The following is a 26,149-nucleotide window of genomic DNA, read 5'->3' on the forward strand; positions in this document are numbered from 1 at the left end:
TGACTGGTGGATCTAACTCTTCTAAGAACTTAATTTCATCATCGTAAATCTCCTCAAGACTTAAGTCAGATAAACAAAGATGTAACTCACACTCTCTCTTTTGTTGTTCACTAAATATTCTCTGGACAAAGTTCACTTCTAGGGGTTGATCAGATGGATCACTAGGCTATTTTTATTGAGATCAATAGTCTTGTTACCAAAAGATAGCTTCATTTGACCAGTTCTACAATTGATCAAAGCATTTGAGGTTGCTAAGAATGGTCTATCTAATATAATGAGGATTTAACCTTTGAGATTGTAAATGGGCAGTGTTTTCAAGACGATAAAATCAATGGAAAACGTGAACTCTCCAACCTTGGTCAAAACATCTTCTACCTTTTTCTTTGGAATTTTTACGGATTTATCAGCTAATTGTAGGGTGTATCTGGTTGGTTTAAATTTACCTACCCCTAGCTGTTGATAGAATGAATAGGGAAGAAGGTTTACACTGGCTCCTAAATCTAGAAGTGTTTTATCAATGAAAGTATAAACTATAAGACATGAAATAGTAGGACAACTAGGGTCCTTATATTTCTAGGGCATGGGCCTTGAAATAGTAGGACAACCAGGGTCCTTAAAATATTTAGTCACAACAATGTAAAAAGTAAGAAGCAATACATATATAATAATTAAAAAATTATATTCCTACTTGAGGGAAGTTTCAAGCCATTGGGCTGACACAAAGCATCACATAAAACATGAGGATCTCTTGCTGACCCCTCCCAACTAGGTAGCACATATGAAAATCTCAAATTGGCATTACAAAAACCAAGTACATTTGTACTGGTCTCTCCATTTCTATTTCGATACCTACTTTGTTCTTCCAAAGGAATAGTTAATTGGATATGAGTCCCATCAAGTTCCCCGATAGCATCCTAAAATTGCACAACCTTACAACTAGTTCTATAATACCAAAGTATTAAACATGGAAATCGTGATAAAAAAAGCCATAGTTACCTCAAACCATTTCCACTTCTCCTTGTCTTTCTCATTAGGATTTGTATATTCTTGTCTAATGTAGAGGCTTTTGATCTTCATAACTACTTGAAGTACTTTGTGGAACTGCCGACTAATTGTTTTATTTGAACAATAAAAAATTATTTTGCTTGTCCTACTTTTTACATTGTGAGCTAAAATATGCAAAAACGTAGTGACAATTTCTTCAATCATGACATTTCTTGATGCTACTAATCCCCCTCTAGTACATAGAACATCACATAACCTCTTAAAAGCTTGAGAATTCATTCTTAGTTGTTCAATATTGTTATTTGCATTACAAATAAGAGTTTTAATCCAAGACTTTCTAAGGTATGCCCTTTCATTCTCTTCTTCATGTGTTCTTGAACTCTCGTTTAACATACTTTGTATAGTATCAAGCACCGATGACAGCACTAGAAAACTGACGACTACCATAATAATCTCCTCCTCCTCTCTCCTCTCAAATTCTTTCCTTGTATGTTTATATTGGATCCTTGAATCCCTTCCATCATTTATCATTTTTAACATATCACATTAAAAGGAGTGACAATCCATATTAAAAGGCAACCATATCCAAACCTATCAAGCTTAATCAACAAAAGACATGTAATGTTGATGTATACTTAAAAATATACTAGTGCTTGCAATGAGGCAGCTTGTATCAAAAAACAACAAAGCCAAAGCTGTCACACCCTAATTCATATTTCAATATTATACGTATTGTTTGGAGCTTACTAGACAACTAATTCAGAAAGCAACTTGGCCAATCACATATAAAATCCAATTGGTCTCCTTCAATCTCAAGTACAAAAACACCACGTACACATAACCTAACATTCAGCAGATACCACAAGATAGAACAAAATTGGTAATTATATATAAATTTATGTGTTATATATGTTCATGTACATATACAAACTTGCATATGCGTGTAGAAAGGATACTCTCTGTTTAAATGAGCTTAAATTGAAATAAATAGTTAATTCTATATGATATTGGAGTATACTTGTTAAAAGTGCTATATAATGTTGTGCATAAAGTTATGTGAAATAGTCTCCTAATCTCTCATTATTTATACACATAGTAGTCTTATAATATCGATGTATACTTTGCTGAAAACTCCATTCCCTGTAACTCTATGCACATTCTTTGTCGAAAATAATATCTTAATCTCTAACTTTTACTTTTATGCACATAACATGTATTCAGATGAAAAAAGAAGTAGAATGACAATGAAAAAAACTAACAGTTTATCCAAGTATTAACTAATTATAAATAACAAGGGATGTAAAAACTAACTGTTTACACAATTATTAAGTAATTATAAGTCACTAAAAAGTGAACCAAGAAAGAAATCAGGATGAAGAAACAAACACAGAATGGAACCAAATATGATAATTTCATAAAACAATTGTGCAAACACATCAAAAGAAAAATTACAAACGAAAAAGTTGCACCGCTAAACAATAATACTTTTATACACAAATATAAAAATTATGTGCTAAGCGAAAACAATAGCATTAGACAATAGAGATAGTCAAATACATCAAATTCCAATAAGTAGCAATGAAATTATATCACACAAACCACTAGAGAAAAAAAAAATTAAATCAAAACTCGAAAGAAACAATTAAATCATAGAACTATATTAGCAACTAAATAAACCACTTAACACTATCAACCTGTATCATAATAGTAATACTAATACTGTTAGATCTAATAAAAACTTGAGATCTAAAACCATAAAGCCATGATTAATTCGAAGAGATTAACAAGAATTAAAAGAGTGGAAGCTTATACCTGAATCCATAGATGAAACTTGAGATGGGTTTTGGATCTTCTAACCTTAGGGTTTCTCTAGCCAAATTTCTCTCTAGATGGGGGTGAAGAGAATTAGAGAGTGTAACTCTAGATTAGGGACCATAACCCCTTATTTATAGATGTTGTACATTTACAATTTGGCCCCTCATCAAATCACAATTACAACCTGGTATCTGCACATATAACCCCATGACTTATTTAAATACTCATTAACCCAAATTAATTGATCACTTTAGTGGGTTATCCTGAAGGATAGCAATACACATTGATTAATCATATGTGCCCACAAATAGATTTATTAGATTAAATCCAACAATCTCTCACTTGGGCACCATATGATTCCTTAAATTGTGTATAACCTTATGAGCTCCAAAATTGCTTTCACTGAAAAGGTATTTCTGAACAATCTCGTCCATTGACTATATCAATATAGGATCAAAGCGGCTTTCGTCACATTTATCGTGACTCGACCCATCAATGGTCACATATACCAATACAATCAAACGACATAGATCAATCATGGATGTGCAGCATGAAAATTACATGCAATGTGATCAGTACATGTCTATTTTCAACTGGTCCTCCTTAGTGACAGTACATGTCTATTTTCAACTGGTCCTTCTTTAGTGAGGTCAAAACCAAACATAATGTAACAGAGTGTCTTAACTGAATACTTTATTCTGATCAGACAATACAACCAAACATAAATCACCAAAAAAATTTACAAACTCCCACTAAATCATGATATCCTCAAATAACACCACACCCATATGAGCAGTGTGCTCACGAAAGACCTTGGGTGGTAATCTCTTAGTAAGAGGATCAGCTATCATGGAGTTTGTCCCAATGTGCTCTATGGATATTTGTCCACTCTGTACCCTTTCTTCCATAACCAGGAACTTAATGTCAATATGTTTTGACTTAGTTGAGCTCCTGTTGTTATTGGAATATATTACTGTAGATTTATTGTCATAATATAACCTTAGTGGTCTTTCCATATTTTCCAAAATACGCAATCCCGTGACAAAATTTCGCAGCCATATTTCCTGATTGGATGCCTCATAGCAAGCTACAAATTCTGCTGCCATAGTGGAGGAAGCTACAAGTGTTTGTTTGACACTTTTCCATGATATAGCTTCACTTGCTAACATATAAATGTAGTCTGATGTAGACTTTCTGCTATCTTGGCATCCAGAAAAATCAGAATCAGAGTACCCAATGACCTCCAGCTGTTCTGATTTTCTGTATGTGAGTATGTAATCTTTTGTTTTCTGAAGATACCTCATAACCCTTTTGACTGCTATCCAATGATCCATACCAGGGTTGCTTAAGTATCTGCCAAACATCCCAACAATGTACGCAATATCCGGACGCGTACATACCTGAGCATACATTAGACTTCCTACAGCCGAAGCATAAGGAATCTTCTGCATTTCCTGAATTTCAAGGTTACCTTTAGCGCACTGATTGAGACTAAATTTATCTCCTTTAGCCACAGGGGTGTCTCCTGGTCTGCAGTCTTGCATGCTAAACCTTTTAAGTACCTTATCGATATAGCTCTTTTGTGATAATCCAAGAATACCCCGACAGCGATCTCGATGTATCTGGATTCCTAATATAAAAGAGGCGTCCCCAAGATCTTTCATCTCAAAATTATTTGATAGAAATCTCTTAGTTTCGTGCAGCATGCCAATATCATTAGTGACAAGCAATATGTCATCGACATACAGAACCAGAAAGATATACTTACTCCCACTGAACTTGTGATATACACAGTCATCAATAATGTTCATCACAAAACCGAACGAGATAATTATTTGTTGAAACTTATGATACCATTGACGAGGAGCTTGCTTGAGTCCATAGATGGATTTCCTTAATTTGCAGACCATAATGAGCAACAAGTGCCATGATTGTTCTGAAAGAGTCTTTCGATGTAACCGGAGAGAAAGTCTCTGTATAATCAATGCTTTCCTTTTGAGTATAGCCTTTAACCACAAGACGTGCCTTATACCACTCCACATTACCATTTGCATCCCGCTTGGTTTTAAAAATCCATTTACAACCAATTGGTTTTGCACCTTCTGGCAATGGGCAAGTTCCCAAACCTTATTGTCTTGCATAGACTTGTACTCTTCATTCATGGCATCAATCCACTGCTGAGAGTTAGAACTTTTCATGGCCTGAGAGAAGTTGATTGGATCATCTTCTAATATTGCATTACTTTCCTCATGTTCTTGGAGAAATACAATGTAATCATCCGGAATAGCATTTCTCCTTTCTCTCGTGGATCTCCTTAATGGCACTGGTTCTTGAGGTTGTTGAGGTTGTTCTTCTGGAACAGTGAGTTATTCAACATTGTCATCTTGAGGTTCCGGATTTACTTCTTGAGCAACAACAGGTATAGGAACCTGAATATTATCACAAGTAACTGTATGGATTGGATTTGAAGCCAATTCCTCCTCAAAACTAATGTCTTTAAACTTATTTCTCCCCCCAAACTCAACATCCTCAAAGAATGTTGCTGTTTCCGTCTCAAAAATATTCCTTAGTGTGGGATCATAAAACTTATAGCCCCTAGAGCGTTCAGAGTACCCAATAAAGTAGCTGCTAACTGTTTTGGAGTCTAATTTCTTTTTATTTGCCCTATAAGGCCTTGCCTCAGCTGGACATCCCCAAATATGTAAGTGCTTTAAACTGGGCTTTCGACCAGTCCAAAGCTTATAAGGTGTTTTAGCAACTGCTTTACTTGGTACTCTAATCAGAATGTAAGCTGCTGTCTTAAGTGCTTCTCCCCAGAGTGACTCTGGTAAAGAAGAATGAGCAATCATACTTCTTACCATATCCTTAAGAGTCCTGTTTCGTCTTTCAGCTACACCATTCATGCTAGGTGAACCCGGCATGGTGTACTGTGGGACGATACCGCATTCCTCTAGGTATCTAACAAATGGTCCTCGACGTTGTTTACCTGAACCATCATATCTACCGTAGTACTCACCACCACGATCAGATCTAACGGTTTTAATTCTTCTGTTGAGTTGATTCTCAACTTCAGCTTTATAGGCTTTGAACATGTCCAGAGACTCAGATTTTTCATGAATAAGATATAGGTACCCATAACGTGAGTAATCGTCTATGAATGATATAAAATATTGTTGACCATTCCAGGATTCTGTAGGGAATGGCCCACAAATATCCGTATGTATCAATTCTAAGACATTCGAAGATCTGTTGGCACCTAATCTCTTAACTTTGGTCTGTTTTCCCTTGATACATTCAACACATACGTCGAAGTTCGAAAAATCAAGGGAATCCAAAATGCCATCAGACACAAGACGCTCAACTCTACCTTTTGAGATATGACCCAAGCGCTTATGCCATAATGTCGCCGAATTTTTTTTATTTAATTTACGCTTAGTACCACGTGATTCCACATACAAGGATTCATTATAAGAAGCAATTGTATCAAGCAAATATAGGTTGTCATAAGTACTCAAGTAACCGGTTCCCACAATATTTGAATTAAAAGATAAACTGAATTGACTGTTTCCAAATGAACAAGAATAACCTGATTTGTCCAATACAGAAACAGAAATTAAATTCTGTCTAAAAGACAGTACTACAAAAGTATCTTTCAAATCCAAATAAGAACCAGTTCCTAACAATAACCTAAAGTGTCCAATTGCTTCCACATCTACCGATTATCCGTCGCCCACAAAGATGTGTCTTTCATCATCACTTGGCTTTCGGTAGCTCAGGCAGCCCTGCATAGAAATACTTATGTGAGTAGTAGCACCAGAGTCTAACCACCAAGTGTTTCTACGTACTGAAGCTAAATTAATCTCAGAACATACCAAAGTAAGGAACGTACCCTTATTAGCACGCCAGGCGTGATATTTTGTATAATCCTTCTTTACGTGTCCAAGCTTGTTACAGAAGAAAAAACCCTGATTATCCTTATGTTGTTTCTTCTGAACTGGACCCTTAGCAGCTTCATTATCATTCTTCCTTTTCTTGCCCTTATCCTTAGAGGCATAGGCCAAATGAGCACTTTCTGTCTTATCTTGCTTCAACCTGTCTTCTTCTTGCACACAGTATGAAATGAGCCCATTTAGAGTCCATTTCTCCTTTTGGCAGTTATAACTGACCTTAAACTGATTAAATTGTGCAGGAAGAGACAACAAAACCAGATGCACCAATAACTCATCACAAAGATCGAGTTTAAGTGCCTTAAGCTTTGAAGCAATATGAGACATTTCCATAATGTACTCCCTGATATTTCCTTTGCCCTTATACTTCATTGAAATCAAGCGAGCTAAGAGCGTGCTTGTTTCTACCTTATCGTTTTTCGCAAAACACTTCTCAATTTCGGCAAGGAAATCTTTAGCCTTAGTAATCCCTTCGGATTCTATGCCCCTGAAGGCTTCCGGAACGCTGCGCTTAATGATCATAAGACTCATGCGATTTGAACCCTCCCATTTCTCATACTCCTTCTTTGCATCAGGAGTGCTATCCGCATTGAGAGGTTGGGGTTGTTCAGTTCTTAATGCATAGTCAAGATCCATGCAGCCAAGAACAATTAATATGTTCTCATTCGAAACCTTGAAATTTGTCCAATTTAGCATGGGAATTGAGTTGATGTTAGCAGAAATTATTGCAGCAGATGCATTAGCTGAAATAAAACAAAAAACATCAATAACCATAATTAGTAATCAATAAAATTCAAATAATGATGAATCTCATCCAAGATATCTGGCACAACATTAATATCAAGTCTTTGAACAGTAATATTAACTTGTAAGTGATACCTTGTTGCAATGATCAAACATTGACAATAACTCATGTCAAATAATGAAACTATCTTTGGATCGATTCATTATTCATATGTAAACCTTATAATTGTCACACGCTTATCATCGCAGATGTGTATACAGTCTAAATAAATATTAACCTTCCTTTGGGCCGATTAAATATTTACACGAAAGCATACACACAAACATCTCACATTCCTCATGAACAATCTACACAAGAGAGATTACTTTGGCAACTTCTTGTTTCAATTAATCAATTGGAGTGAGAGACAACCTTAATACCTTAGTGTCATAATATTTGAATTAAATATTTGATTAAAAAACCAAATTAGATTTAAATTAAAAGGTTTTAATTTAAATCAACTGAATTTCCAAAAAACTTAATTGGGGTCTCATAGCTTAATTAGGGCCCATAACTTAATTGAATAAATTAAGTATACCAAAGTGGACCCATGAAAAGCCGAGGCTTAACCATAGTGAACACGAAGTTCGCTTGACTTCGAACGTGATGTTCGACTATATTGAGTACAAGACTCACCTAAGAACGAACGCGAGGTTCGTGATGTTCAACTTGAGAACGAACGCGAGGTACGTTTGAAAAATGAACGTGAGGTTCAACTTGAGAACGAACGCGAGGTTCGTTTGAATTGAGCACAGGGCTTGCTTGAGGTGAACACAAAGTTCGACTTGAATTGAGCGTGAGGCTCACCTAAGAACTGAGCGCGAGGCTCAACTTGAATTGAGCGCGAGGATCACCTGAGAACTGAGCGCGAGGCTCAACTTATATTGAGCGCGAGGCTCACCTGAGAACTGAGCGTGAGGCTCAACTTGAATTGAGCACGAGGCTCACTTGAGAACTGAGCGTGAGGCTCAACTTGAATTGAGCGCGAGGCTCACCAAAGAACGAACGCTAAGTTCGTTTGAATTGAGCGCGAGGCTCAACCTGAGAACGAACGCGAAGTTCGTTTAAATTTGAGCGCGAGGCTCAACCTGAGAACGAACGCAAAGTTCGTTTGAATTTGAGCGCGACGCTCACCTTAGAACGAACGCGAGGTTCGTTTGAAGCTTTCAAGCCTCGCCAAAATAGGTAACCACCTCCTTAATTTTTGCCACGTTTTCACGCACGAACCCTTAGGGTTTCAAACTGAAACTGCCGCCGCCATTGCTCCGTCACCCAAGAGGTCGAAACCCTAGGGTTTCCTGACGCCGCCATCACCGTCGGAGTCGAGAGCGAGGCCGCCAGGGAAAGTTTGGCGGCTAGGAGCACGGGATCAACGACCAAACCCAAAAAATTCCTCGATTTTTTTTTTCAAAACCAGATCCATAATCGGAAAAATTTTCGTGATCCAGATCCAAGAAAAATCGAAGAAAAATCCAAAAAAAAATTCCAAAATGTCACTGTTCACGATAACTTTTTTACTGTTCATCCGAAAAATAAAAACGTAACTGTTCATCCGAATGTTACTGTTCATCCGAGAACAGATCTTAATCCAAAAAAAACAGAGATTTAAGATCAAAAACCCAATTTTAAAACTTAAATCCCTAAGAATTAATCAAAGGTGGCTCTGATACCACTTGTTAGATCTAATAAAAACTTGAGATCTAAAACCATAAAACCATGATTAATTCGAAGAGATTAACAAGAATCAAAAGAGCGGAAGCTTATACCTGAATCCATAGATGAAACTTGAGATGGTTTTGGATCTTCTAACCTTAGGGTTTCTCTAGCTAAATTTCTCTCTAGATGGGGGTGAAGAGAATTAGAGAGTGTAACTCTAGATTAGAGACCATAACCCCTTATTTATAGATGTTGTATATTTGCAATTTGGCCCCTCATCAAATCACAATTATAACCTGGTATCTGCACATATAACCCCTTGATTTTTCGGACTTCGACGTATGTGTTGAATGTATCAAGGGAAAACAGACCAAAGTTAAGAGATTAGGTGCCAACAGATCTTCGGATGTCTTAGAATTGATACATACGGATATTTGTGGGTCATTCCCTACGGAATCCTGGAATGGTCAACAATATTTTATATCATTCATAGACGATTACTCACGTTATGGGCACCTATATCTTATTCATGAAAAATCTGAGTCTCTGGACATGTTCAAAGCCTATAAAGCTGAAGTTGAGAATCAACTCAACAGAAGAATTAAAACCGTCAGATCTGATCGTGGTGGTGAGTACTACGGTAGATATGATGGTTCAGGTGAACAACGTCCAGGACCATTTGCTAGATACCTAGAGGAATGCGGTATCGTCCCACAGTACACCATGCCGGGTTCACCTAGCATGAATGGTGTAGCTGAAAGACGAAATAGGACTCTTAAGGATATGGTAAGAAGTATGATTGCTCATTCTTCTTTACCAGAGTCACTCTGGGGAGAAGCACTTAAGACAGCAGCTTACATTCTGAATAGAGTACCAAGTAAAGCAGTTGCTAAAACACCTTATGAGCTTTGGACTGGTCGAAAGCCCAGTTTAAAGCATTTACATATTTGGGGATGTCCAGCTGAGGCAAGGCCTTATAGGCCAAATGAAAAGAAATTGGACTCCAAAACAGTTAGCAGCTACTTTATTGGATACTCTGAACGCTCTAGGGGCTATAAGTTTTATGATCCCACTATAAGGAATATTTTTGAGACGGGAACAGCAACATTCTTTGAGGATGTTGAGTTTGGGGGGAGAAATAAGGTTAGAGACATTAGTTTTGAGGAGGAATTGGCTTCAGATCCAATCCATACAGTTACTTTTGACAATATTCAGGTTCCTATACCTGTTGTTGCTTAAGAAGTGAATCCGAAACCTCAAGATGACAATGTTGAATAACTCCCTGTTCCAGAAGAACAAACTCAACAACCTCAAGAACCAGTGCCATTAAGGAGATCCACGAGAGAAATGAGAAATGCTATTCCGGATGATTACATTGTATTTCTCCAAGAACATGAGGAAAGTAATGGAATGTTGGAAGATGATCCAATCAACTTCTCTCAGGCCATGAAAAGTTCTAACTCTCAGCAGTGGATTGATGCCATGAATGAAGAGTACAAGTCTATGCAAGACAATAAGGTTTGGGAACTTGTCCCATTGCCAGAAGGTGCAAAACCACTTGGTTGTAAATGGATTTTTAAAACCAAGCGGGATGCAAATGGTAATGTGACGAGGTATAAGGCACGTCTTGTGGCTAAAGGCTATACTCAAAAGGAAAGCATTGATTATACAGAGACTTTCTCTCCGATTTCATCGAAAGACTCTTTCAGAACAATCATGGCACTTGTTGCTCATTATGATCTTGAGTTACATCAGATGGATGTTAAGATTGCATTTCTCAATGGAGACATTGATGAGATGATTTATATGGTGCAACCAGAAAACTTTGTGTCAGGATACCCAAAGAATATGGTCTGCAAATTAAGGAAATCCTTCTATGGACTCAAGCAAGCTCCTCGTCAATGGTATCATAAGTTTCAACAAATACTAGTGGACGATTCTACACAATTAAACTATTAAGCTCAAACAAATGGCTTATAGAGGTTGCTTGCGTCAAGAGAGAACAGGAGAGTCGAAGTCGAAACTTAGAAATGAGATAGAGAAGAAGTGAATCCGGTCGGGATTTGATAAATACCAAGGGGCAGGGTGGGATTTGATAAACAACTGTGTGTCTGAACTTTCAAATCCATCTCTCTAAAATAATTTGATTTGAAATCTTAACCCAACTTAGAGTCCAAACTAGATATTTGAATTTGAAATACCCTAGATTTTAAATCCAGTATTTCAAATTCAAAGCCCAAATCCAAGTTTCCAAACGTATGGAATTCTATATTTCATATTTCTACACATAGAAATATTATAAATTGCATTTTATTCTCTCGAGCAACATTAATGAGATAACCAATTATTAATTAAATTAATTCTTAATTAATTTTGATTAACAATTTTAATTATTATATACCAATTCTATCCAATCAACTGTTTATAAAAGCTCTTTTATAATAGGAGAATAAATATTTAGAAAATATTATCTTATGTTTAATCTATCTAGTATCAATTAATTTATTTTAGACAATTTAATTAAGCAGGACAACTCATATATTTGTTCATGTCTAAAATAGAAATTCCCCCGAACAAAAATTCATTTCGAAAGTATCAATATATAATAAATAAATAAATAGATTTTTCAAAACATACTCAAAACCAGTCAAATAAATAAATAGATTTTTCAAAACATACTCAAAACCACCTGTTGACTGGGTTTTACGGCTTTATGGGATATGCATAAGAAACTGTACTCATTTATAATGAGCACACTAAATTCTCTATAGATATTCAATATTTCCTAAATAAAATCTAGTCAACATTAAAAAAATGTAGTAAGCCAATGTTATATGTTTGTAGCACTTGCAAAGCAAGCCTAGCCATCACATCAAAATATGCTAAATTATTAAATCAGTAATAACAAATCATTAAAAATATGCCAAATTATCAAATCATTAAAATATGATAAATCAATATCCCCTTTGTCATTCACAGATACGGATATGGATATGTCTCGATAAGTAAAACTCATATTCATGTGTTAGAATCAAGTATGGATATGGATATACATGTGGATGTAAAACAAATTTGAGAAAACGAAATAATATCGAAAAAGAGAGAGATTATATGATACACTAGAATTTTATATGTTTGTCATATTTGAAAAGCTAAGATTGGATCTCTTGATTATCAAAATTAGTCTCAAATTCATTAATCTAACAATTATAGGTGTATGATCTACTTATATTCGGATACTTTGAATACAGATCCATATATTTCACTATATAACCATATCCATAACTACATCATATCGGTTATAAATTTGAATACCCATATCCATATTCTAATGAATACCATTACGGTTATGAATGTAGCTTTGCACCCCTAATGTGAAGTCATTGTACTGTTATTTGTTAATGTTGAGCCGGAGACATGATTATGCATGATGATTTTGGCCTATTAACTGCACTTTTTTGCGAAACCCACCTAACTCTTTTCGCATTTAGCATAATTTTTTGTAGATTTCAGCATAATTTGTATTTACAGTTACCTTGGGTTAAAACCGCACATATTGGTGGATAATATAAAATGGTTTACTGTGATAAGAGGGAATATAGAGGCCAGTTTGGATCCTCGAATCAAACTCTATTTAGACAAGGTCTAAGGATTAATAGAGCACTGAGACACGGTCGTAAGTAAATTCATTGTGGATGTGTCTTGTTGCACACCATACCAACTGAAATTCTGTTAAGAAGGAATTATATATGATCACAATTTTATTCGCCCGGGACATATAATAAAAAGGAATTATGCAGATCGAGGCCGATAGACAAAGACGGGCTAATTGCTACCTTAAGAAAATAAATGGACTATCCCATAGAACTATACAAAGGACACAAAAACTATGGTTATGTTCCCACGTCCAGTTTTCTACCTTCGGAGTTGCAATATACAAGCAAGTTATGAGCACAACTACTTATTTCAGAGGAGAGATCAAAGAGATAAAGAGGCCACCATACAAAAGACAAGCTAATTGCTTACATGATGATAACTAAGCATCCGATAGAACTATACAAAGAACACAAAAACCATGGCTAATTTCAGTGTTCTGTTCCCACATACATTTTTCTAGTCTGGGAGTTGAACATACAAGCAATGTCAGCTGCTGTAGTGCAATCCTCTGGCTTCCTGTCCGATACAGGACGAACAAACCTCGGCAGCCTCACCGAGATGCCCCGAGATGGGTGGATCAAGCCTACAGCAGAATGATGAACCGGGGAGATTGTAAAATCTGAAAAAAGGAAAAAAAGAAAAAAGAAAAAAAAAGAAACCAAACAACACAGTTAGCAATGCAATGATATGAATAAATTAAAGATACACCCTTGTTGTCTATAAATATTTTCATTAGAATTTAGATTCGCTGATGCCCAAACAGAGTAATCTCTCCATTATACGTATCTGTCACTTGGATATCGTGCTGAAGTCAATGTGTTGCAGAAAGATCCTTTCTCTTGTAGGTGTTGAGCATATACTCCCTATAATAGAGAGACACTCTGTTGAGCACCATGGAGTCTAATTACTAACAGAAAGTTTAGGGGTAAAATATAACTAATCTCATAGTACAAAGGGCGCATCTGCAATTTAGCCATTTTAAGTATGAACAGGGAAGAGTTTCAATGCGTGCCTGCGCCTCTAATTTCCCAGACCACTTCTGCAGAAAACCAGAGATCTGGTGACTCATCAGTTTGGTAGTATGGAGGCTTTCTTGACAATATTTTCTCTCCAGAAAAGAATTCTTTCATCTGGAGGGTCCATTTAACAAATTCCATTTATAAACTATACCAAGAAACTAGGAAAGATAACAGAAAAGCAAGTCCACTGACAAATTAATTAATGAAGATACCAATAAACTGTAGTTTATTTGCAAAAACTCCATGATATGCTTTTTACAGAAAAGCAGTTTTAAGAAATTTTCCAGAAAAACCAATGGAAGTTCATGGTATTTATTTCTTTTTTGAAACTTACCCTTTCTATCCACAAGGTTTAAGGGAAAGGTTCGAAGGGGGGAAAGAGGAGATTGATTAGTTAAATACATACAATCTGAAGAAGCTTAGGCAATGCAACAAGTCACCAGCCATTTTACCAGAAAATTAAATCCTCACTTTCGTTACTACTTCAGAGTTATGGTATGATAGATAATTTAAGAATCATGAGAATCTCGGCTTAGAACCAACAAGAAACATCAAAAGAAGGTTTTATAAAAAGAAAAAAAAGGTAATGTTGGGAAAATAGCATAGGTTTCAGTCCAAAAAAGGATGTCAACTTGAGCACAAAATTATATCATCAAACTTCATCACAGCTTCGACAGTTTTCGTAAAATAGAAGAGACTTTAAGGTTGTGTTTGGCCACTCCTCCTTAACCAGTTTACTGGTTCCTAACTTGGTCAAGGACTTGATTGAATTTCACAAAATCTGGGCTACAATTCGCCCAATTTTTTAAGGCTGCGTTTGGAAACTTGGATTTGGGTCCTGGATTTAAAATTCAGGGTATTTCAAATTCAAATCTCTTATTTGGGCTCTATGTTGGGCTGAGATTTGAAATCAACTTATTTTGAAGAGGAGAATTTGGAAACCCAAATACGCGTATTTTAAATCTCATCCTGCCCCTAGGTATTTGCCAAATCCCGACTGGACTCCTCCTCTCTCTCATTTCTCAGTCCCGATTCCGACTCTCAAGTTCTCTCTAACCTCTATCTCTCCTCTCCCCCCTTCTCCTCTCTCGTCATCGCATTCACTCACCACCGTCTGTTCCCTCCCTAGGATCTCGTCGCCATCGTCGCCCCCGCTCTCCCCCTCGCCGTCAATCTCAGCTCCGGCGAGGGTTTCGACGTCGTCTCCGCCGATTTCAGCCAGGTGACACTTCACCACACTAGATCCTCACTCCCACTTCCACATCGAAGGCGATTGAGCCTAGCTTGCGACTAAGGGTTCTTTTCGATCAAGCGCCTAGGGTTTCCGTAACATGCGAAAGATTCGACTCTGATTGATTTTTCTTCAAATTACAAGATTGCGTATTGAGGAACTGAAGGATTTAAAGGCGGGAATTGAGGAGGAGGAGGAGGAGGAGATCTTCACCCCTGCGCTTCTCTATGATTTTTTTATCAGGAAGAAGATCCAGGCGGAGTTTCGGTGGTTAATGAGGTCTGTTTTCTCTATTTTCTCTGTTTAGTTGGTAATGGATTTGTTTAAAAGACTGAAAATTTTTCAATCTTACGTAGAATTGTGTTATAATGTTTGTTCGATAATATTTGGAGGTTCTCTGCGTGGGAATTTGGTAGTGAAAAGAGTTGGATTTATATACAGAATTCAAGTTTAATCAATTAAACAACAATAACCACCAGCGAAACTTTCTTGGTTACTTCCAACCTAGTTCTCTTAGGCCTAACTCTAGTACATTTAGTAGTCTCTTCAAGTCTACGACACTCGTGAGATGGAAGTTTCTAGATATGATGCAGACAGAGGGCATTTTCTAAATTATGATGAGTCTACGATATTTCTTGAATGTCATCCTACGTATCTGGTTTTGGCGGTGAGATGATGAGCATAATAACCAACAAGAGTTAGTAATAACTTGAATGCAAATCTTTGCAAACATAAAAGGAGAAGATTGTGTTATCAATTTGTTCCGCATAGTTTGATGATGCACACGTTATTCACCATCATGGTTCCTCTACTTTTTCTAATAGGGATACCAAATTAAAAATCCTTGCAATTCTCAAGATATTATCGTGATTTTTAAATGTAATTCTCTTATCTATAGCTTCTTGAATGTTTATTTTGGGTTTCAATATTTATCTTTTACATTAAGCATACTACTCATATTCCATGGTTCATGTTTCACTTCTATTACTGATAAGCAATATTGAAAATTAAGTCATAAATTATCATGTATCATTATCACTACTCTCCACAAAAATTAAGTCATAAATGGTTAATCCAATCCGAAAGCATCTCCACAAAATTTAGATCATCCACTTTTGTGTGAGGCATTGATTGATGTGTTAAAAGTTATAAGGAGAGCTGTTTTAGATGATCATCTTCAGGTCTACCCGTTTGACATTTTGAAAGAACTCATTTTGTAGCTTTATTAATGTTGGTGATGTAAAATCATCTGAATTGACCTGTTATAACATGATTAGTATTGTATTATTATGCTAGTCCCGGTGTGCCTCTTTTGATATCTCTCGGTCTATCTTCTGGCACTACATGATTTTCTAATGTTACAGAAGACATTTCTGTAACTTTTAGATATTTATTCTATGTTTATTTAATTGAAGACAACTTGTGCTTAGTTTTTATTAATTCTTTGTTGAGTTGAAGTTTCAATGTATAATTCTGAGTTTTATGGCTGTAACTTGGTCATTGCAGTGTTTATTTAGTTTGCTATATGGTCCCCCCCCAACAAAAAAAACAGTGACTTTTTGATTGATAGAGTAAATATCGTGGTTATTATCCTCACACATGCATGAATATTGTGTTCACCACCTGTTATTGCAATCGGGAAAAAGTAATTAAACCCTCTGTAATAATAGGTAATATTTTTCTTTAAAAAAAGGCCTATAGATCTGCAAAATCTAGTTTAAACTGGAAGTTGTAAAGGGTTTAAAGATAAACAGTATGTCAAACTATGAAATCCAATTTAAAAGAGAAGATGGGAAACGGTAAAGTATGACTTTTGTGATTCTTTCCAACATGAGTGCATTACAGGGCTTTTTTGCTTCTGTGTTCTACTGAGGTTATGTTCTTGAATTTTTTTTCATTGATATTCTTGTTTTGTTTCTTAAACAACGTTGCTCTAATACATTTGCTATGGGTTTCTTTTGCTAGGTGCAGTTCCATTTTCTAGTCATGTTCAATGCTTAAAAACTTGGTGTTTGTGGAGTAATAACCTTAAATGAGCCATACGAAACCTTGGTGCCTACATCACTTTATCTTGTAAGTATTTACTTTTATTTGGTGTTTGTGCATTTGGTGTCTTTTAACTCTTCTAGTACTTCCTTTCTGTTATATATTTTCTCCGCATTGTTATATAAGAACATTATATTTTCTATTATATATTCTGACCCCTGATCCCTTCTTAAAAAAATAAATAAATAATAGACCAATAATAATAATAATAATAATAATAATAATAATAATAAAAGAAATTGGTAGTCTCCTTGCTGTTCTATGCTTGTAGAATCGTGGTTTTATAATTTTTAGAAAGTTAGTGTTAATCTGCACTAGAAACTACTTAAGCTCGAAAAATCTCATTGTTGAAGATGATGTTCTTACGTACTTATGTTTGCTTGAGGAAACTGTAATAAAATGAACTCGATGCATGCTTGAGGTTCTTCTCCAACTAACACCTTGTTGAAGATGATGTTCTTATATACTTATGTTTATTCTTAGAAACCATTCATCATTTGTTTGGGGGTTACTGAAACTTGCAAAATGTTTCACTGTCATTTCTGATTGTTCTTGGTACACACTTGCGGTTGTTGCTGCTGCTAGGCAGATTAGTTGAATCGTTTCTGATTTGGTCCATTCATGTGTAATTTGTCTCTATTTATGGACAGCGAGGCTCAAAGTACTACAAAATCAATGAAGGCATTGACATTACCTGTTATCTTTTCTTGTGAAGTAAGCTGGACCTCGTGGACATTCGCATCTTCAAGTAACAGGGGCTAACCACCAATTTTGGGATATTTCGTTTAATCTTGTCAAGGGTTCACTTGTTAGCCTCATGTGAATTTGATTAGTTGTTAAACTTATAGTAGTCCGCACTTTGCACATATGCAAAAGCGTTAGTTGATGTTCAGTCTCTGAGATTGGTGATGCAGATAATGCTGGGGTTATTGTGAATCCAAAGGGGGAAATGAAAGGTATATTACATCCTTTTCCCATGGATTATCCTTTTTTTAAACATCTCAGCATCAGACTCTATTTTGTACATGCATTGTTGTTTGTAGTGAAAACTGTAATGCATAAATTTATTTTTGCTTCTTCATCTAATATATATCAATCGATGTTTTCTGCTTCTTCAGGATCTGCAATTACTGCACCAATTGGAAATGAGTGTACTGATTTGTGGCCTAGGATTACTAGTGCAGCCAATGCCATTGTGTAATATCCAGATTTTTCTTCAAGTGTCAGTGAGGAGTAGTAGTTTCATGTTATTTGTTATTGAAAAGATAAGTGAGTTTTTTTAGTTTCATGTTATTTGTTATTGAAAAAAAAAGTGAGTTTTTTTAGTTTCATGTTATTTGTTATTGAAAAGAAAAGTGAGTTTTTTAAATATGGATCCATATTTGTATTTGATGTTTTTGTTTTCCCGTGACGTACATATATTGGAATTGATATTCTGGGATCAAGCTGATGGTAGCATTGTTTTCCTTTTGTTATGAAATTAAATGGTGATGGTTTGAAGATAATAATGTTGATGGTTTGAAGATAATAATGATTCATATATTGGATATCGTTGTTGAAAATTTATTAATAAATAAGCTACTGGAAAATTTGAATATATTTTGTCAAACTTCTCAGGGGCTTTGTGAAATTTATCCTAACTTCTACCTCAACATAAACCTTAATGTCCGCATAAAAGATTGAGGAGTTAAGAGAAAGCATAAATTTTCTTAAAACACAAATTCTGAAATCCAAGTTCATGTATAATAAAGTGTATCCAAACACTATATTTGAAATCTTTGATTTCAAATCCTTACATTTTGTAAAGATACCCAAACAAAAGATTCTATCAAATCATTGATTTTAAATCCTAGATTTAAAATCCTTTGATTTTGAATCAACATTCCAAATCCAAATCTTAGTTCCCAAACGCAGCCTAAGTTCATTTTGTCTCCCTTAACTAGGTCAGGATTGATCCACTCCCTCCCCCGGACCAATCTAACCTAGTTAATGACTTAACAAGGTTAAAGGGATTCTTGGCAAACACAGCCCAAGAGTGATAATATAGTATGTAGATATGCAAATCAGAAAGGAAAAAAAAAGGAATTTTAATTCCAGATTTGAGAATTGTTATTGCTTGAGGACAAATAGTATAGTTAAAATAATAAGGCTATGTCTGGAGCTACAGGAAGTTCTTAAACCCAAATCCCCACAAGAAAGTTTTTGAAGGCATCTACTCTTTATCCAAGAACTTAAGCTATTAAGTGATAAGCTGACCATATATAGCAACCTAATACTAATTTTCAGCACTCAAGTAGGACTCGTGGATCATGTGGGAAGGCATGCAAGACTAAATAAAAATATTTGAATTTGATAATTATGAGAGCTGAATGTAATAGCCAAAAAAATATAAATAAATAAATAAATAAATAAAATAATTATATTTTTTTTGTGTGGCGGATATTTCTTCACCGCTTTACCAAGTACCGCCCCCCAATAGTATAAAAGGGGAGGAAAAGGGGAGAAATTAGGGTTAAAAAATAAAAAAGAAGAAGAAGACTGTGAAAGATAGGAAAAAAATAAGGGAGAAAAGAAGATCACAGCAACAAATCAGGATCCCAAGGTATAATCTCTTTTCAAATTTCATATCAAATCTTAGTAAATCGAATCACAATAGAATGAATGAGGAAGTTAACTTGTTATGAATATGAACTTAAAAATCTAGGGTTTGTAAAAGATTTCTTTTTTTTTATATGTTTAGGATGCATGAAACAAACTGAAAAAAAAAAGAGAAAATAACTAACCTAGATTTGGTGGGTTTCTTGCCGTCGGCGGCTCCTCGTCGTTGTCCTACTTCCATGGCGGAGAGAGAGAGAGAGAGGAGAAGAAAACCAAAAGGAAAAAAAAAAAAAGCAGAGGAAGAAGGAAAGAGGAACAGAAAAAAAAAGAAAAGAAAAAAAGAAGAAGAAAGAAACGTAGAAGAGAGGATGAGGAAGATGATCAGGTGATTTATTATAAAGGGAGGAAAAATTGCTTTAAGCCCCTGAACCATAAAAAACATTTCGAAATAAACCTTATAGTAATATAAGTTATAGTTGAAAAAGGACTGGAAAATATCTATTAGGCCCCTGTCTTTTGTTCAGTTGCAAACAAGTCCAATCTGAAAAATAAAAGACAACTTTTTGACTTGATTAATTCCCTACAACCCCCTGCATTATCATAAATTACTAGGAAGTCCAAAAGCTAGTATATGAGAGTTATAAAATTTTGATAAATTGCTAAGGTTAGCAATAAACTCATATGTACTGCAGAATTTAATTATTATTGATTATATCTGAATTTATTAGGCTCTAGATTTTGAATTGATTTACCTATAATATATGTTTGTCTTGAATTAGTAATTAGTCTTATATCTTATATTATAGGACCTGATGAAGTATTTGGAACGTATTTCAACAGTTTAACGGATTCAAAGATTTTTCGTGACTTAGTATCTGATAAAAAAAATATCCGTAGGCTGTTTTAATTGAAATAAGGAGCTTTACCTTGTCAACTTCATTTGAAAATATCTATAAATTCTGATATGCAAAATATTACTCATTTGATATGTGATCTCGATGTTTTCAAACCCTCAAATAGTCCATTATGGATTGTTTCTGCCTGCCATATGGTGAATGCATCTTTATTTGGCCCATCTGTATTGGCCCCTCTGTATTGGCTCTTTTGATATTTGTTTTGGCCCCTCTGTATTGGTCAGTAACCTATGGCAGTGTTAAGTGCATTCGGTTCCTAGAAATTATCTGTTATGTGATGCGGTTACGCATTCCCTCGCTACTGGGCTATAATTCGTAACCTTAGTGTGATCTATGGGGTGACTTTTACATTCATGAACAACTCATCGAGAATTTAGATTCTGATAATGGACTGTGTAATTTAGAAACCAATAATTCTCTGGTTTTGTACAAATTAGTAGTTCTTTTCCTTCTTAATTATTTAGCCTTGATTCAAAAAGGGTTTGATTTCAAGAAACTTCACAGTATATTCAGTTGCACATAAGAAAAAAAAATATAATTGTTACATTCTTTCTTGAAAACGACAATATTGTGATATTTGGATCGTATTTTGCTCTCTTTGAATTTCTCATGCAAAACTTATGATTCGTTATTTCTGAGAATCATTCTTATTACTATTTTGCTAGTTATCTAGGAACTCTAATGGGAAATGTTCTCACTGAACGCTAGCTCACCCCATTGTTTCTAAAAAAATTTTAGACCTAACGTAACTTCGTACTACCTGAACTTTTGGTTAGGGCTTTTGGCTGGGAGGCGTTATATGGAGAGCCTCTTTTTTTTATGTCACTTTCTGCACAATTTGTTTTGTTTTGTAAAAATGCTTATAACGGTGAGCTTATGGGCTTAAGTATCAATCATATATATAGTTGCTCTGACTTCTATCATCAGTAGGTTTATGAATATTTCAAAATAAACTATGTGCTATGAAGTGCCAGGCTTGACCCGTGCATAAGACTTATCTTAGGCACTGGTCGCTGCTGTCGCGCACCCCGTATTTTATGAAATTGTGCTGCAGTTTTGGGGCGTGACAGTAAGTTGGATCAACTATGTGACAGTAAGTTGGTATCAGAGCTTAGGTTCCGACGTTAGAAACCTTGTAGGACACGTTATCATAGAGTATATGCGCTAGATGAGTGTTATCGTATGGATCAACTATGTGATATATATGCATGTATACATATGTATATACATGTATGCATATAAATATTTTATAGTAAAGCCTTTTTGATTCATTAAGGAGTGTTTAGATGTTTATTTTGTTTTACTTTGTCCTTTTACTTTAGCAAGCTGATGGATGGCTCCCCTTTTTGTAGGATGACGGGAACCAATTCATCTTCGAATTCATCATCTACCCCGTCCAGCTCTATGATTTCTGTAGATAGCTACTGGGAACCCAGCTTAAGAGACTGGGGATGTACTTCTGATGAAACAGATCCAAGCTTGATAGTAGCTAACCATATGACCCCAGACTCATCAGAGGTCGAGCCCATAGAAGTTATTATGATAGATTCATCAGAGTCTGTGGTTGATCATGCTGAAGACGGGAATATAGTAGTAGAAGTTATTCCAGTTGATTCATCATCTTCAGAAATCATTATAATTTTATCCGACCCCTCTGGTATGGAGTCCATTGTAGCCCAGATCCCTAGTGATGACCAAGAACTTGCCCCATCTGAGGGTGAGTCGAATACCATGGGCATTGGTCCAGACCCCGATCTAGAAGGATGGGAGACTTCTGGCATTGATCCTGACCCTATGTCAGACTCCAACCATAGCCAGGACACAGAAGAGAGTGAGCCGACCGAGGAGTCTAGCTCCAGCAGCTCCTCTTCTTCGAGGAAATAGAGTATAACTGTTAGGACAATTTTGTAGTATCAGTATATGGGTTTTTGTAGTCACTCTTTTGGTTTATGTAGGACATTTTGGTAGAAACTATGTATATATGTAAACCCATATAATCAGATATATGTATGGACTAAAAAGTTAAATATTAATAATATACTTTTTGTTTGTAAATGCTGATTTGTGTTATTATGTTGAGTAATGATTGAATTCATAATTACTTAAATTGCATATATGTGACTGATTTAGGAATTTTTCTTGTATAATAGTTGACTGAAATATTTTATTATTTATAGGAAGATATGACTTCAGGTAATGAGCAAACCCCTCCTAATGGAGATAGAGATCTAAATCAGACAATAGGTAAAATGATGAGATCTAGAATTGCGCGTGCATCCACCTCAGGAAACTCAATAGACAACAATGCATTGATGGACTTGCTGCAAGCAGTGACATCTGTAGTCACCAAATAACAAGATCAAATTGATCGTAATCGGACAAATTGTCAAAACGAGGAGCACTCAAAATTAAGAAGTGGCATGGGAGAATTTAAGAAACTATCTCCACCCAGTTTGGAGGGAACAACTAATCCTATGATTGCTGAGCAATGGATCACAAAAATGGAGAAGGTCTTCACCTACATGAGATGCCCTGAAGAGAAGGTTGATTATGCAGTATACATGTTAAAAGATCGTGCTTACGGGTGGTGGCAAATGCAGGTCGGGACATTGGGTGAGAAAGCATACAAGATATCATGGGAGGAATTTAAAAAGATTTTTTATAAAAAGTATTTTCCTTCAACTGTTCGCAAACAAAAAGAACAAGAGTTTCGAAAATTGGAGTAATGTGATAAGATAGTAGCTGAATATGAAGAGGAGTTCACTTCTTTATCAAAATTTGCCACTCATTTGTTGGGTAAGGAGGAGGATAAAGCACATCACTACGAAGAAGGGCTTCGACCGGACATTCGGAAGGTGGTCAGTGCATTTGAACTCCTTACATATGGAGAAGTATTAAAGAAGGCCTTGTTAATTGAGAAAAATAAAATTGATACAAAATCAAAGAATGAAGCGAGCAGCTCCTACCCAAAGAAGCGGTTCTAGCAAGATAATCGTGGTGGAAGAAATAAAAATTAGAGAAACAAAAAGCAGAATTTTGGACGTAGAGAGGAGCAAATTCCTAACCTAAAAACTTTGAGATGTGATGTTTGTCATAAACTGGGGCATGAAGCGAAAAACTGTTGGAAAAATACTGGAGCTTGTTTGAGATATCAGAAAGATCACAAAATAGCCAATTGTCCCCTACAGCAATCATCTCGAAATACCTTCCAGCCTGGCCAGTCTAGTGGTGGAAATAAGCATCCTCAAGCCAAGGCCCGAGTTTATTCTCTAACTGAGAAGGAAGCAGAAGCAAACAAAGATGTGGTGACAGGTACGCTAACTTTTGCGTCGGTTCATGCTCGAGTACTATTTGATTCTGGTGCGTCGCATTCCTTTATTGCTACACAGTTTGTTAAGAAAAACAAATTACCATGTGATACCCTACAACAAGAATTACTTATTAGTACACCTGAGGGTAGCACACTAATATCAAATCAAGGTTGTAGGGGTAAAATTTATATTCTCGACAAGGAACTCCCCGTAGAATTAATGATGCTAGAAATGCATGATTTCGATATCATATTGGGAATGGATTGGTTATCCTTAAATCAGGCTTTTATTTTATGTCGAGAAAAGAAAGTAGTGTTTAGATTTCCTGGGCAACCCGAATTTTGTTTTGAGGGTGGTAAGTCTCAAGAACCCTTAAAGATCATATCAGCCCTTAAAGCATATCGAGCACTGAGAAGTGGATGTATGAGTTATTTGGCATCAGTTGAAATGATTGATGATGGAAAATCAATCAATTATCCGAGAATTTCCAGAGGTATTTCCAGAAGAACTTTCAGGAATGCCCCCAGATAGAGAAATTGAATTGAATTTTCAATTGACCTAGTACCTGGCACGAGTCCCATTTCTAAGGCTCCTTATCGAATGGCACCTGCTGAATCGAGAGAGCTAAAGGTACAATTGCAAGAACTTTTAGAAAAAGGTTTCATTCGACCTAGTACCCAAGGTATAATCTCATTTCAAATTTCATATCAAATCTTACTAAATCGAATCACAATAGAATGAATGAGGAAGTTAACTTGTTATGAATACGAACTTAAAAATCTAAGGTTTGCAAGGGATTTCTTTTTTTATATGTTTAGGATGCATGAAACAAACTGGAAAAAAAAGAGAGAAAATAACTAACCTAGATTTGGTGGGTTTCTTGCCGTCGGCCTCTCCTCGTCGTCGGCGGCTCCTCGTCACCGTCCTACCTCCATAGCGGAGAGAAAGAGAGAGAGAGAAGAGGAGAAGAAAACCAAAAGGAAAAGAAAAAGCAGAGGAAGAAGGAAAGAGGAACAGAAAAAAAGAAAAAAAGAAGAAGAAAGAAACGTAGAAGAGAGGAGGAAGATGATCAGATGATTTATTATAAAGGAAGAAAAAATTGCTTTAAGCCCCTGAACCATAAAAAAAATTTCGAAATAAACCTTATAGTAATATAAGTTATAGTTAAAAAAAGACTGGAAAATATCTATTAGGCCCATGTTTTTTGTTCAGTTGCAAACAAGTCCAATCTGAAAAATAAAAGATAACTTTTTAACTTGATTAATTCCCTACAACCCCTGCATTATCATAAATTACTAGGAAGTCCAAAAGCTAGTATATGAGAGTTATAAAATTTTGATAAATTGCTAAGGTTAGCAATAAACTCATATGTACTGCAGAATTTAATTATTATTGATTATATCTGAATTTATTAGGCTCTAGATTTTGAATTGATTTACCTATAATATATGTTTGTCTTGAATTAGTAATTAGTCTTATATCTTATATTATAGGACCTGGTTGATATTCAGGAGGATAACATTTTGGGGAAGTCATGTTCGCTTAAGGTGAGTTCATTTCTCACTAGTATTTTATAATATGAAATTGCATGAGTATTATATTTGATTTATCTTGTGATCGAAAAATAAATTATATGTCATTTTCATGTATATAAAGATTTGACCTATTTTTGTTGTGGTCTATCCTATAATACGATGTTAGCCTCGTATAATATATGAAAAGAAAATTTGATTTTTATGTAAAATATGAAAAATAAATTTGGCTCTCATGCAAATTTCAAATAATTGTGAGCATTGTTTTATCTGAGATTTTTGATGAAGTATTTGGAACGTATTTCAACAGTTTAACGGATTCAAAGATTTTTCGTAACTTAGTATTTGATAAAAAAAATATCTGTAAACTATTTTAATTGAAATAAGGAGATTTACCTTGTCAACTTCATTTGAAAATATCTGTAAATTCTGATATGCAAAATATAACTCATTTGACATGTGATCTCGATGTTTTCAAACCCTCAAATAGTCCACTATGGATTGCTTCTGCCTGCTATATGGTGAATGCACCTTTATTTGACCCCTCTGTATTGGCCCTTCTGATATTTGTTCTGGCCCCTTTGTATTGGCCAGTAACCTATGGCAGTATTAGGTGCATTCGGTTCGCGAGAAT

At 35.5% G+C, this 26,149-nt stretch overlaps 1 protein-coding gene across 1 annotated transcript in view; it reads right to left on the reverse strand.

Moving 5' to 3' along the window:
• Positions 13,156-26,149, reverse strand: part of LOC109824566 (DNA ligase 6) — a 55,314-nt gene continuing 42,320 nt past the window's right edge. The window contains exons 19-20 of the mRNA XM_020391194.1: positions 13,877-13,994; positions 13,156-13,483 (exon numbers count right to left, since the gene is read on the reverse strand). Of these exons, the coding sequence (XP_020246783.1) occupies positions 13,293-13,483; positions 13,877-13,994 (309 nt within the window). The 3' untranslated portion in view covers positions 13,156-13,292. The remainder of the gene's footprint in view (positions 13,484-13,876; positions 13,995-26,149) is intronic.

The sequence above is a fragment of the Asparagus officinalis genome, chromosome 9 (assembly GCF_001876935.1).
Source record: "Asparagus officinalis chromosome 9, Aspof.V1, whole genome shotgun sequence".
Classification (NCBI taxonomy): Eukaryota; Viridiplantae; Streptophyta; class Magnoliopsida; order Asparagales; family Asparagaceae; genus Asparagus; species Asparagus officinalis.